Source organism: Globicephala melas, chromosome 8 (genome assembly GCF_963455315.2).
Source record: "Globicephala melas chromosome 8, mGloMel1.2, whole genome shotgun sequence".
NCBI lineage: Eukaryota > Metazoa > Chordata > Mammalia > Artiodactyla > Delphinidae > Globicephala > Globicephala melas.
In genome coordinates this window covers 93,046,667-93,059,386 of record NC_083321.1, presented here as the reverse complement: position 1 = coordinate 93,059,386, position 12,720 = coordinate 93,046,667, and the positions used below count along the sequence as shown (strand labels likewise).

Genomic DNA, 12,720 nt, shown 5'->3' with positions numbered 1-12,720 from the left:
ATGCTAATGCCTTCAGGGGGAAGCCAAAGCATTCCTGCCCTGTGTAGACACAAATGTACATTCAGGTACACACTGACACACACAAGCAAGTACACTCAACTTTTCTCTACACATGCATACACACACACACCTCCACCCTCACAGAAAAATGTGCCAGGAGAAGACCATTTCCCCTTTTACGAAAGACTTGCACACCCCTTGCCTCATATGTGCCTCACTGTAACCACACAGGGTAGGCCGAGCTGTATTGCTTTCTCAGTGTGCAGGAGAGAAAACTGAGGCCCCAGAAACCATGGGAGACACTGTGGATCATATAGCAAGTGAGGCAAGCAGGTATCAAAGCCACTGCCCTGCCCTGCCTCGTGCTCAGATATGACCTGCAGATACCCACACGGTCCCCCAGTGCTGCAGCCTGAGAGGACTTCCCAACTACTAGGGCTCAGGGTGGCTTTCAGGGACCTCCTGGATTCAAGGCCAGATCTCCACAGGGGAGGCAGGAGGAGGAGTTTGCCAGGGAGCTCTGTGTGTGTTGTGGGGATGCCTGTACCTTCTCCCGAGCATCTCCCTGCAGACAGTCTGGGGCCAAAAAGGATGTTTTCTCCTATTATAAGTCACTGGGCCCCTCAGCCCTCCCATGGCGGACAGAGAATGTCCTTCTGTGACCCCATATCTGTCTGGAGGTCTGTCCCTCAGCACGTGCGTGAATGTGTCTACATGTCCGTGTGCGTGTGAGCGTGTGCATGTAGGCGTGTGTGTGCAGGATCCCGTGACTGCAGAGATAACTAATTATTAGCTCCCTCTGGCCTTGGGGGCCCCCCATCTGTTCCGGGGCTGCTCCCCCTCCCTAGACTTCCTCCCTGATGTCAAAGAGGCCCTGGTGCTGTCCTGCTTTCCCTTCCCCACAGCTGACCAAAAAATAAAATAAAATGAAAGTCAGCCCCATCCCGCCTGCACCAGGAAAGGGGCTGACAGGAGGTCTGCAAACTAGCGCTTATCAAAAGCTCCTTCTCAAATTCATTTCAATATCTGAGCCTCTGGTTTCCAAGACAACGTAATCTTTTCATCAAAGCAACTGGTAAAACCACTGGGATCCGATATTGTTTTGTTGGCAACTTGTCAAAACTGTCATTTGGTTAAAAAAATTTTATAGATTTATATAACCTACAAATATATATATGGTGATCTATACCACTAATCATCATTAATAAAGTACTGCCCCCTGAAGGTTTCTTAGTTCCCTCTCCCACCCCTTCCTCCCCCAGAGGTGGGGGGGAGGGGGGAGGAATGAAGGAGCAGTCATTAGACAGCAGGGCTGGGAGGTGACTCTGAGTGGGGACAGGCTGGGGGAGCCTGTCTACAGCCCTAATAAGGCAAATGTAGTAATTTAGCTTCTTCCCAGAGACTCCCATTACTCAGGGTTTTCCTGAGACCCTCCCTCCCCGCTTCTCCCTTCTCCTCCATCTCTCACTCAGAACACTCACATTTCCTGGCCTGGAGCCACAGTGGCCAGCGCCTAGATCAGTCCAAGAGGTAAACTGAGGCTGACCCAGCAACACACCAGAGCAGGCCCGTCAGCTCCCAGGGCCGAGCCCCGTGCCAAGTCCAGGGCAAACTCTGTTCACTGTGGCTCCAAAACCAGAAAGGGCGGACTAGGCAGGATCCTGCCTCCCTGGCCCCCAACCCGGCCATCACCTCCTCTGAGCCCAGGGCCCCCAGCAAGGCTGGAGGCGGAGGTGGAGGCCCAGGGGACTTGGGTCTCAGCATGCGTTCGCCTCTGCCCTCTGCCCCGCAGGCTCCCAGCGAGTATGAGACGAGTCCGGAGCAGCTCTTCTACCGGATCGCCCACCTAAACCGAGGACAGCAATACCTGCTGTGGGTGGCCGCTGTCACCTCTGCCGGCCGGGGCAACGGCAGCGAGAAGGTGACCATCGAGCCTGCTGGCAAGGGTGAGCAGCCTGGGACTGCGGCAGAGGGCAGAAGCCGCCCCCGCCTAGAATTCCGGTTCTCCCCCGGGAGGGGATGTCTTCCCTCCACCCTGTCGGTGACCTGGCTGTAAGGGGCTGGCCGGCCGCCCGCCTCCCTCCTGCATGCACCAAGACCGGGCCTCTGCTGCCCCCTGACTCCCAGAAAGCCTCACAACAGGCTCGAGGCAGCACCGCTAGCCAGGGGCGCTGGGCGTAATGCACCCTGGTCCCCAGCTCCCAACTCCAGCCCAGCTCAGCTCCTCCAGAGGGGACTGAGGCGGGGTACACCGCTTCCACGGCGCAGAGAGCTGCCAAGACGGCCCCCTCCTTCCAAAGCCGGGACACCTCAGGCAGGGGTGACCCCACTGATCGGTGGTTCCTTCAGCCCACAGACATTTACAGGGGGCATGCCGAAGGAGACTGTGGGCTAGATGGGGCACGCAGGGTGAATAAGACCATGTCTACTCTCGGGGGTGCCCCGCTGAACCCCTGGCCTGGGCATAAGTGTGGCATGGGGGCACGTGTACCCCCACTTTACAGGGAATGACAGTTCTGAGGCCTCAGCCCAAGATCGAGACAGAGGCCACCTCGCGGAGCTGCCGGGCCGCCTGCCCTGCGCTAACCCTGGGGCATGGGACTTAGCCACACAGGCCTGAGACTTCCAGCCTCTACTCTGACCCTGGGCTTCCCTGGGCCCTCCCTCGTCCCACAGCCACCTGTCACTGTAGCCCTGGGGCCCCAGGACCAGGGCTCGGGTAGTTGGTGCCTGCCTCAGCCCAGCCGCCCTCCAGGGGTGACCAGCTTCCTTTGGCTGAGACCCGAGAGGCGCCTGCCCTCCCGGGCCTCAGGGTCAGCGGGCACTGAACGGAGGGCCTGCAGCTGCCCTGCCAGCGGGGGCTGTCATCCCATTTTCCAGTGGACACTCTGAGGCCGGGGTGGCACGGTCTGCAAAGACAGCTGAGAGTGGTGGGCTAGCGTTTCTGGCTCCAAGTCAGGGCTCTTTGCACACGGCCTCAGGTGTCTAACCTCCCCTGGCCCCGCCTCCCAGAGGGGCTACCCAGCCCTTCTTCTGCACTTGTCTCCTCCAGGAGGGAAGGGGCCCAGGGCCTCCGCTCCTCCCAGGACAGCTGGCGCTGGCCCAGAGCGTGGTCTGAGAGCCTGGGTGTCTTGGCTGAAGGCCGGCCCCTTCCCCTGTGGAAATCAAATGGAACATGTTCCCAGAGGGCTTCGTACTTCTTCGAATGTGGACATCACGCATGTCTGTCCTCACAGCAGCCCTGGGAGGTGGAGGGACAGGAGCCAGTCCCAGCCACAGGGCAGAACTGGGTCTAGAACGGGATCTCTAGAGCCCCTGGCACCATCCCTGAGGCCCCCAACACTTCTCTCTGCCCGCGATGGAGGCTGTCTTCGCTGGGCCCCTCTGTCCAGTCCACGTCTTTCTGGCCCCCGGCGGTCCTCCCCAGGCAGCTGCCCTCAGGGGAGAGGAACCTCCATTCCCTGCACCCAAACCTCTAAGCATTGCTTCCTCAGCCACCTTACATCTTCCCTCTCCCCAAGAAGGGTCCCGTGGCTCAGTGGGGCTGACTGTGTCCCCCCGAAGCACGTGGTTGCTTGGTTAATTTAACACTTTGAACCCTGGGCCTGGAGATCTCCAGGGTGCCCGACACGACTACCTTCTCGCTGGGCCCTTGGCATCTCTGCCTCCCTTTGCTTTCCGTGATGCCGCCTGTGCGTCAGGGTCCTCAGGGCGCTCCTGTCTCCCCGGGGACATGCCTTCCTCCTCTGCGCCTGCATGTTGGGGACCCCAGGGCTCGGCCACTCCTCTGTCAATCTGCAGTCCCCCTCCTGGTGACCTCAGTCAGTCTGCTGCTGAGTGCACATCAGTGCGGTCCAGTCATCTCTCTCATGCTCCAAAACATTTATATCCACCTGCTTCCCAGCTACGCCCGTGGGCGTCCCCTAGGTTTAGCATGAGCAGAATCTTCTCGGCTCTCCCACCTACCCTGCTCCTCCTCCTGTGGGCCTCAACTCCACGAGGGCACCAGCACCCATCTGGTTGTCCCAGCTGGGATCCTGGAAGTCACTCTCACCTCCCAAACTAGGGAGACTCCACGTCCTGGCATGTCTTCCCTTGAGCCCCTAGTCTGTTCTCCACCACCCAGTATCACCTCTCGCCTGCACTCCAGCCACCGTCTTGTCCCTGGTCTTCATCCTGCGAGATCACCTCCACCATGGGCTTCCCTGGTGGCGCAGTGGTTGAGAGTCCGCCTGCCAATGCAGGAGACACGGGTTCGTGCCCTGGTCCGGGAGGATCCCACATGCCGCGGAGCGGCTGGGCCCGTGAGCCATGGCCGCTGAGCCTGCGCGTCCGGAGCCTGTGCTCCGCAGCGGGAGAGGCCACAACAGTGAGAGGCCCGCGTACCGCAAAAAAAAAAAAAAGATCACCTCCACCAAACCATCCTCTGCAAGCAGCCAGGGATTTATCTAAAACTCTGCTTTGAACATACCACTACTTACTTGTAAGCCTCCTCGTGACCTCAAGGGGAAGCCCAGCCTCCTTGAGGTGGCAGCAGAGCCCTGCTCGCTCTCCTCCTGCCTCCTGCTCACCGCTCTGGCCCCGGCTCTGCTGCCCCCTCTTCACTCACCCTGGGCTTTGGTCGCCCCAAAGGATCCTCCCACCCATCATGTGTTTCAGGCCCCCGTGCCTCTACTCAGTGCCGTTCCCCCTTCCGACATGCCTTTCCTTCTCTGTGTGGTGAATTCTTTCTTAGCCTTCAAGTTTCAAGTCAAAGCCGCCAATTCCAGAAGCCGCCCCTGGCCTTCGCCTCCACCACCACTGCATTGCCGGAGTTCATTCCTCCTTCTTTCTGCTCCTAGGGTTATTTGTCTCTACCCCTACCATAGTATTCTTCACCCTAATGATTTTTTTAAGTATCTGCCTCCCTCTTGGTTGGCGAGCAACTTGAGGACAGGGAATAGATCTGATTCATTTTGTGGCCCCTCAAAGCCTCCTGTGATACCTGGCCCAAACAGGTATTTGATAAACGCTTGTCGTATCAATGACTCGCATCTGAAATTTCCTGGACTCTCCCCACACCCCAAGCCCAAGGTAGCGGTCAGGTAGGGGAAAGAGGACTTGAATTGTAAATTCAGGAGCCCTGAGAAAGGGGAGCCAGTGCGGTGCTGGTGGTAAAAGTGGGGTGTCTCTCATCCTTTCCTTCCTGTAGCCCCAGCAAAGATCATATCCTTTGGGGGCACTGTGACAACACCCTGGATGAGAGATGTCCGGCTGCCTTGCAATTCGGTGGGAGACCCAGCCCCTGCCGTGAAGTGGACCAAGGACAGGTGTGTGCTGGACCCCGCAGGGATAGGTGACCCCCAGGGATGGGCACAGCAGAAAAGCCATGAAGAGAACCAATGTCCCTCCCTTCCAGCGACTCAGTCACCTCCAGCCCTGCAGGGGCCCAGCCAGGTACACGGCTACCACTCTCACACGCAGGCCTGACCTCCCTGGCTCCCCTCTGTCGGCTGCCAAGGATATCCCTTCCCTGGGTGATGGAAGAGGCCAAGATTCCTGGATATGCCCGGGAAGCACTGAGTAACAGCCCAAGAATCCAGGGTCCCCGAGCCAGCCCCCTACTGCTCCCAGCTCCAACTGCCTGCAGACCTGGGGGAGGCCCCCGGAGGAGGGGATGCCTGCTATAACCCATCCCCCACCCCCGCAGCGAAGACTCGGCCATCCCCGTGTCCATGGATGGGCACTGGCTCATCCACGCCAATGGCACGTTGCTACTGCGTGCAGTGAAGGCTGAGGACTCGGGCTACTACACCTGCACAGCCACCAACACTGGGGGCTTCGACACCATCATCGTCAACCTTCTGGTGCAAGGTGAGATGCTGCGAGGCGGGTGGGGCTCCGGTGCCAACAGGGATGGAGGAATTCCATCGCGTGAGAGAGAGGGTTGTCGAACGGAAGAAGACCCGCCACTGGGGAGACCGACCCTTGGTGGATCAGAGGGTCCCCGTGGAAGCGGGGGCAGGAGGGCTAGAGAGGAGAATGAGCAAGTGTGAGGGTGGCACCGAGAGGGTGGGACAGCCAGCCCCTCGCCCTCAACCCACCCAATGTCAGAGATTAACCCTCTGGTGCGGGCTGGTGGCTCTCCCCTCACAGTTCCCCCGGACCAACCCCGCCTAACTGTCTCCAAAACCTCCGCTTCGTCCATCACCCTGACCTGGATTCCAGGTGACAATGGGGGCAGCTCCATCCGAGGTGAGAGGGGTCTGGATGAGGAGGGGGGAGGCAGGGGAAGGAATTCTGGGCCCAGGGGCAGAAGAAGGGCTTCGCTCACTCCCCCTGCTTGTCCTCATAATGCTTGGGAAATAATGGGGGGGGGGCGATTCAGACCACAGGGAAGTTACCCAAGTGCCCCGGAAAATATACCAGCCTAGACGTCTGGGCTTTCCAACACCCACCTTCCTTGCCACTGGTGAGCTGTGCGAGCCTGAGGCAGTCTGTTTTCTTGGGAAGCCTGTCTTCTTCTCCGGGCCTTAGTTTCCACATCTGTAACAGTAGACGAATGTTCTAGGTAGTGCCTCTCCACCTTAAACATGCATGTGAATCACCAGGGGATCTTGTCAGAGCACAGATTCTGGTTCAGGGGGTCTGGAGCGGAGGCTGAGAATTTGCACGTCTAACAAGCTCCCAAGTGGTGCTGATGCTTCGGGGCCAGGGGACCAAATATGGAGAAGCAGGGTCTAAACAGGACCCCTTGTAAGCCTCACAGCTCCGGTTTCTGCTCCCCTCCCCACCTTGGCTTCTCAACCCTAACACAAGCGCTGACAGGAGAGAGCCCTACGACTCACCCAAGGGCCTTTCCGTTTTGCATCGAATTTGCATCCACCCCCTCCCAGTGGCCAAAGCACCCCCTGCCCCCTGCGGCGCCCAGCCCCATGATGCCTGTTGGGGTACCCCAGGCCCCGCCCTGCCCAACCTGAGCCAGGCAAACCTCCCGGGCAGGCTTCGTGCTGCAGTACTCAGTGGACAACAGCGAGGAGTGGAAGGATGTGTTCGTCAGCTCGAGCGAGCGGTCCTTCAGGCTGGACAGCCTCAAGTGCGGCACCTGGTACAAGGTGAAGCTGGCGGCCAAGAACAGCGTGGGCTCCGGGCGCATCAGTGAGATCATCGAGGCCAAGACCCATGGGCGGGGTAAGGCCCAGGGCGGGTGGAAGGCTGCTGGGGTAGGGAAGGAGGGCACAGGGGAACATGGAGACTCAAGGGGAGACTCCACCTAGTTCCCATCACCGCAGCATCAGATGAGTCACGGTAGCAGAAACTGGCCCCGCTTCCCTGCGGTGGGATGGCAGATGGGTGGCTCACCTCTTCCTCTTTCCTGCATGTGTCTTCCTCCTTGGCCAGGCCCTTCTCTCCTTGTCCTTCTCTCCCTCCTCTTCTTCCTCCCCCTCTGTCCCCTGGAGCATCCCTACTCCCATCTGCGCCTCCCACCGATCCCCCGTAGCCACTGTGGTCCCAGCTGCCCAGGGAACTCTTTCCCAGTCTCTCTAACCTCTCTCTCCCTCTGGCCCCCCAGAGCCCTCCTTCAGCAAAGAGCAGCACCTCTTCACCCACATCAACTCCACACACGCTCGGCTTAACCTGCAGGGCTGGAGCAACGGGGGCTGCCCCATCACAGCCATCGTGCTGGAGTACCGGCCCAAGGGCACCTGGGCCTGGCAGGGCCTGCGCGCCAACAGGTCCGGGGAGGTGTTTCTGACCGAGCTGCGAGAAGCCACGTGGTACGAGCTGCGCATGAGGGCTTGCAACAGCGCTGGCTGCGGCAACGAGACCGCCCAGTTCGCCACCCTGGACTACGATGGCAGTGAGTCGGAAAGGGTGGGCAGGGCTGGAGCAAGGTGCTGCCAGGGAAGCTGGCAGAGAGGCAGACATGTAAAGAGATGGGCACGCATATAGAAAAGAGGCAGGACTATAGTCAGGGACAAAGGCGGACAGGTGAATAAGCAAGCAAAGGACAGGCCAAGGAACAGCAGACGGGTAGACAGGTAAGTGGGTAGATATACCTGTGACCAACACACATGGATAGGCAGACAAGCAGGTCAGTAACGCTAAAGACAGAGGGCCCTTGAAGGTGCAACCCTTGCTCTCCATTGCTTCAAAGAGATGAGAGGGGGCTTCCCTGGTGGTTCAGTGGTTGAGCCGATGCAGGGGACACGGGTTCGTGCCCCGGTCCGGGAAGATCCCACATGCCGCGGAGCGGCTGGGCCCGTGAGCCATGGCCGCTGGGCCTGCGCGTCCGGAGCCTGTGCTCCGCAACGGGAGAGGCCACAACAGTGAGAGGCCCGCGTACCGCAAAAAAAAAAAAAGAGATGAGAGGGAGGTAAAGATGCAGTTGCGGTCCTGCCCTATAAGAACCCTCTGCTCAGATGGTACATTAGCCAAGACAGGGTAGCCTGTGCTACAGTAACAAGTACACACTAAAAGCTTCATGGCTTGATCCAATAAAGATTTGTTTCTCGCTCTCATAACACCTTGTGAGGGTTGGCTGGCCACCATCTTTAGCTATGCCATCTTGAACATGTAGCTTCCGTGGTCACCAACGAGAGAGGGAGGAAAAAGAAACAGCAGTTCCTAACTGCCCTGGCCAGGAGGTGATACTCATCATTTCTAGTCGCACTCTGTTGTCCAGAACTAGTAACATGGCTCTAACCTAACTGCCAGGAAGTCTGGGGAATGTAGATGAGCACACGGATGTTTGGTGAGTACTAACTGGTATCTGCCACATAGGGGCACCTCACACTCATGCACACACATGCAGTTAAGCACATAGAGGGCTGAATTCATAGGGACCAGCTGTCACAAGCTAAATTGAGTCTACCTATGTGTTAAGGAAACAGAATAAAAGTGGTATCGGAAGGGGATGGGCTCAAACAAGGAAGGCTTCATGAAGGAGATGACTTTTAAGTGAGGTTTTGAAACAAGCAAGCCTCGGGGCTTGGCAGAAGGCTATGTCAGCAGGAGAACTCAACATTGCCTCCTTGCAGCCCCCAAGGTTAGCAGATTTCGCCCACGGGATGGGGAGCAGGGAGAGAATGCAGGGTGTTTAGTGGCTTTTGCCTCCATCTGGGGAAGAGAGCACAGGATCCCACTTCCCTGACTTTTCTCTCCTACGGTCCTCACCATCCCCCTCCACCTTACCAGCTGGATGTGGGAATCTAAGTTCAGCGTTCTAGAAATGAACACTGAACTCCAACAAGCAGAGTAGACTATCTCTGAGAGACTTTAGGAAAATTCTAAAAGGAAGTCATTAATATCATATGCAGTATAAAAACTACACAACTGTTCATGGCTGTCTTGATGGGACCAGAATTAGGGGGAGCAGAGGGGAGAGTTGGGGCTCTGCACCAGGAAGTAGAGATCAGAGTGAGACCAAAGGCAGCAAAGGAGGTCCAAGGGCTACCTTGCCCATGAGACTCTGCATAACACTCAACTCATAAGGGACAACTGACTCCCTTCTTCACCCCTGTTCAGGCACCATCCCACCCATCAAGTCTGCACAAGGCGAGGGGGACGATGTGAAGAAGCTGTTCACCATTGGCTGCCCGGTCATCCTGGCCACCCTGGGGGTGGCACTGCTCTTCATCGTTCGCAAGAAGAGGAAAGAGAAGCGGCTGAAGCGACTCCGAGGTGGGCGAGTTTCCTATGGGCTTCCTGGGAGGGACTGCTGACCCTCAGCCACGCTGGCCACTTTCCACTGGCTCACAGCACCATCTGGACAAGGGAGAGTGCCCGTGTCCCCTTGAAGGGAGAGCTGCCACTCCAGCCTTCTGAAACCCCTTAGTTGTTCACTGCTTCCTCCTCTATGCCCCCAGGACTTTGTGCCTGCCCTCACCAGGGCTGACTTTTAGAGGTACACAGTGGTAAAACCATATTGCTTGTTAAAATATTTAAACATTTCCATGTTGATTGGTAAATAGATGTTGCTCCCTTCTACCCTGGGTGTTCCATTCTCTCATATAGGATCCCCGAGACTTTCCTAGGACCCAGCCACTAAAGAGTAGACCTCCAAGTGGCCTCTAGGACTTTGCTCTGGTTTGACTGAGCTGTTTCCATGCCTTGTCAGGTGCTAAATATTTTTAATATCATCCCCTGTCCCAACACCTGCTACCATAGTCTGGCATGAATGGGTCTGATTTACCTTGATTTCCCCAGGACCCACTAGTTGCTTAATAAATGTCTGTTCACACATCTGGAAAATATTTATTGAGTATCTGCTGTATTGTAGATACTGCCAGACATTGGAGGTGTAAAGATGAATGAAGAAGGAACAACCCATGCCCTTACAGAATTCACAGCCAAGGCACAATAACACCACAGAAGAGGGAATGACTAAGGCTGCCTAGGGTGTTTGTTTAGGAGTTGGGTAGAAGAAAGGATGGTTCAGTGGGTGGTTAATGGTTGTTAAATGGATGGATGGTTGGATGGATGGATGGAAGATTGGATGGTTGATGGATTGATAGTTAAATCGATAGTTGGTTGGATCAATGGAAGGATGGATGGATGGATGGATGGATGGATGGATGGGTGGATACTTGGATGGACAGATGGATGATAAGATGGATAGATGGTTGTATGAATGGATGATTGGATGAATGGTTGAATAGATGAATGGATAATTAGATGAATGGTTGAACAGATGGTTGTACAGATGATTAGATGGTTGGATGGGTTGATGGTTGAATGGAGGAATGGTTGGATCAGTGGATGGCTGGCTGGCTGGCTGGATGGATGGATAGTTGAATGAATGCATGATGTATGGGTGGGATGGATTGACAGGTGGAGAGATCAATAATGAATGGATGGATGAGTGGGTAGATAGATGGTTGAATTCGTTCATGAAGCTAGATTTGATCTAACAGATCATTCTCAGTTATCAGAGGTCTAGTGGATTACCTGGGTCCTTTGCTTCTCCTCTCTTATCAATTCCTAACCTGACAGTCCTGAACCTATTCAAGGCTCCTCTGAGACAAAGCAGTGACCCTCAAATCCATCCCTGGACTTTTTTGGGACAGATGTCCTAGAGAAGGAAATGAAACTTCTTGGTTGATGTCATCTGGAGATACCCATTGACCCCCTCTACTTCATTCCCCACTCTCTCCTCTCCCCAACAGATAACTGAGGATAGACCTACCACTGATGCCCATTTCCAGACTGCTATGATGTTTTGTTTGATTAGAGTTGATTCAGGAAGCTGATGGAGCACTTTACATACCCTTTGCTTTGGGGAGGATCTCCCTATTAGATAAAAATCTGAGGAAAGGAAAGCAGAACTGAGCCAAATCCTGAACTGGGAGCAGTGAGACCTTATGTTTTGGACTGTCTCAGAACTCCTTATATTTCTTCCCAGGAGACAAGCCCTGGCCGCATTTTAGGAAGTTCTCCCACCTTGTTCCCCATGCCTCTTCCAATTCTCGTCCTTCTCAGACTCCATTCTCACTCAGTCCCCTCTCTCTACTGTTTTGCAGATGCAAAGAGTTTGGCAGAAATGTTAATAAGGTGGGTGTCACATAGCTGCTTCCTCTCTCCTCCCCTCCCCCTTCCTCCCTTCAGGGTACAGGTTTCTAAGACCCCACTGTCCTGCAAAACCCCTCCCCCAACCCGTTACGACTGCTGAGTCACCCTCCTCCAACCCTTCTCTCCACAGCAAGAACAACCGAAGCTTTGACACCCCCGTGAAGGGGCCACCCCAGGGCCCACGGCTACACATTGACATCCCCAGGGTCCAGCTACTCATCGAGGACAAGGAGGGCATCAAGCAGCTGGGTGAGTGACAGGTGCCATGAGCTCTCTGTCCTGCTGAGTGTGCTTCCCCAGGCCACATCCCACGAAGGGCAACCACCAGTCCTCACACAGTGCCCAGGGTTCCAGAAGCAGCCCCGTCAACAACTCAGCAACCTAGGAACTCGCTGCAGCTTCTCTCAAGGACTAGGTTTCCTCCTCCATTGATGGGAAGACTTGACCTGACCTTTCTTGGTTTCATTGTTGGATAAAGACAAAGAGAAATTTGGGGAGCAAAGATGGTGCCCAAAGGGAAGGACTGCTGCTGATTGCACTTCTTCCCCCAGGAGATGACAAGGCCACCATCCCTGTGACCGATGCTGAGTTCAGCCAAGCTGTCAACCCTCAGAGTTTCTGCACCGGTGTCTCCTTGCACCACCCAGCCCTCATCCAGAGCACAGGACCCCTCATCGACATGTCTGACATCCGGCCAGGCACCAGTATGCATTATCCCTGGGGAGACAGCCCTCCTCCCACATGGGGTTTCGTGGGCACAGCATAAGACAAAAGTGACATTTTTTAAAAAAAAAGGAGGGAGGAGCACTATGGAAGAAGGGAAAGAGCACTGGAATTAGAGTCTAGAGACCTTGATTATAGACTCACTAGCTATGGCCTTGGGCATGTCACTAACCTTATCTCTCTGGGCCTCAGTTTCCTTACCTAGAAGTTTTGAGAGGGTTAGTTGTTCTTTCTCTCCAAGGGCCTTCTGCATCTTCCACTGTGACTCTAGACATAAGCATAGAATACATCCAGGACTGTAGGGAATGAATGGACAGTCATGAGGCAGCAGGAGATGAGGTGACATTCTTCCCAGGCTGAAGGAAAAGACAGGGTGGCCCGGGAGGACTAGGACGCCGCCCAGTGCCCGACACTGCCGCTCTCCTTCTCCACAGATAGCTCTGTGGT

At 55.8% G+C, this 12,720-nt stretch overlaps 1 protein-coding gene across 2 annotated transcripts in view; it reads left to right on the top strand.

Moving 5' to 3' along the window:
* DSCAML1 (DS cell adhesion molecule like 1) overlaps positions 1-12,720 on the top strand; it is a 341,768-nt gene that overhangs the window by 324,369 nt on the left and 4,679 nt on the right. For both annotated transcript variants that reach the window (XM_030837857.2, XM_060304108.1), the window contains 10 exons: positions 1,793-1,946; positions 5,192-5,309; positions 5,690-5,853; positions 6,136-6,234; positions 6,982-7,170; positions 7,553-7,840; positions 9,508-9,663; positions 11,502-11,532; positions 11,681-11,799; positions 12,102-12,254. In XM_030837857.2, coding sequence (XP_030693717.2) covers positions 1,793-1,946; positions 5,192-5,309; positions 5,690-5,853; positions 6,136-6,234; positions 6,982-7,170; positions 7,553-7,840; positions 9,508-9,663; positions 11,502-11,532; positions 11,681-11,799; positions 12,102-12,254 — 1,471 coding nt within the window. The remainder of the gene's footprint in view (positions 1-1,792; positions 1,947-5,191; positions 5,310-5,689; positions 5,854-6,135; positions 6,235-6,981; positions 7,171-7,552; positions 7,841-9,507; positions 9,664-11,501; positions 11,533-11,680; positions 11,800-12,101; positions 12,255-12,720) is intronic.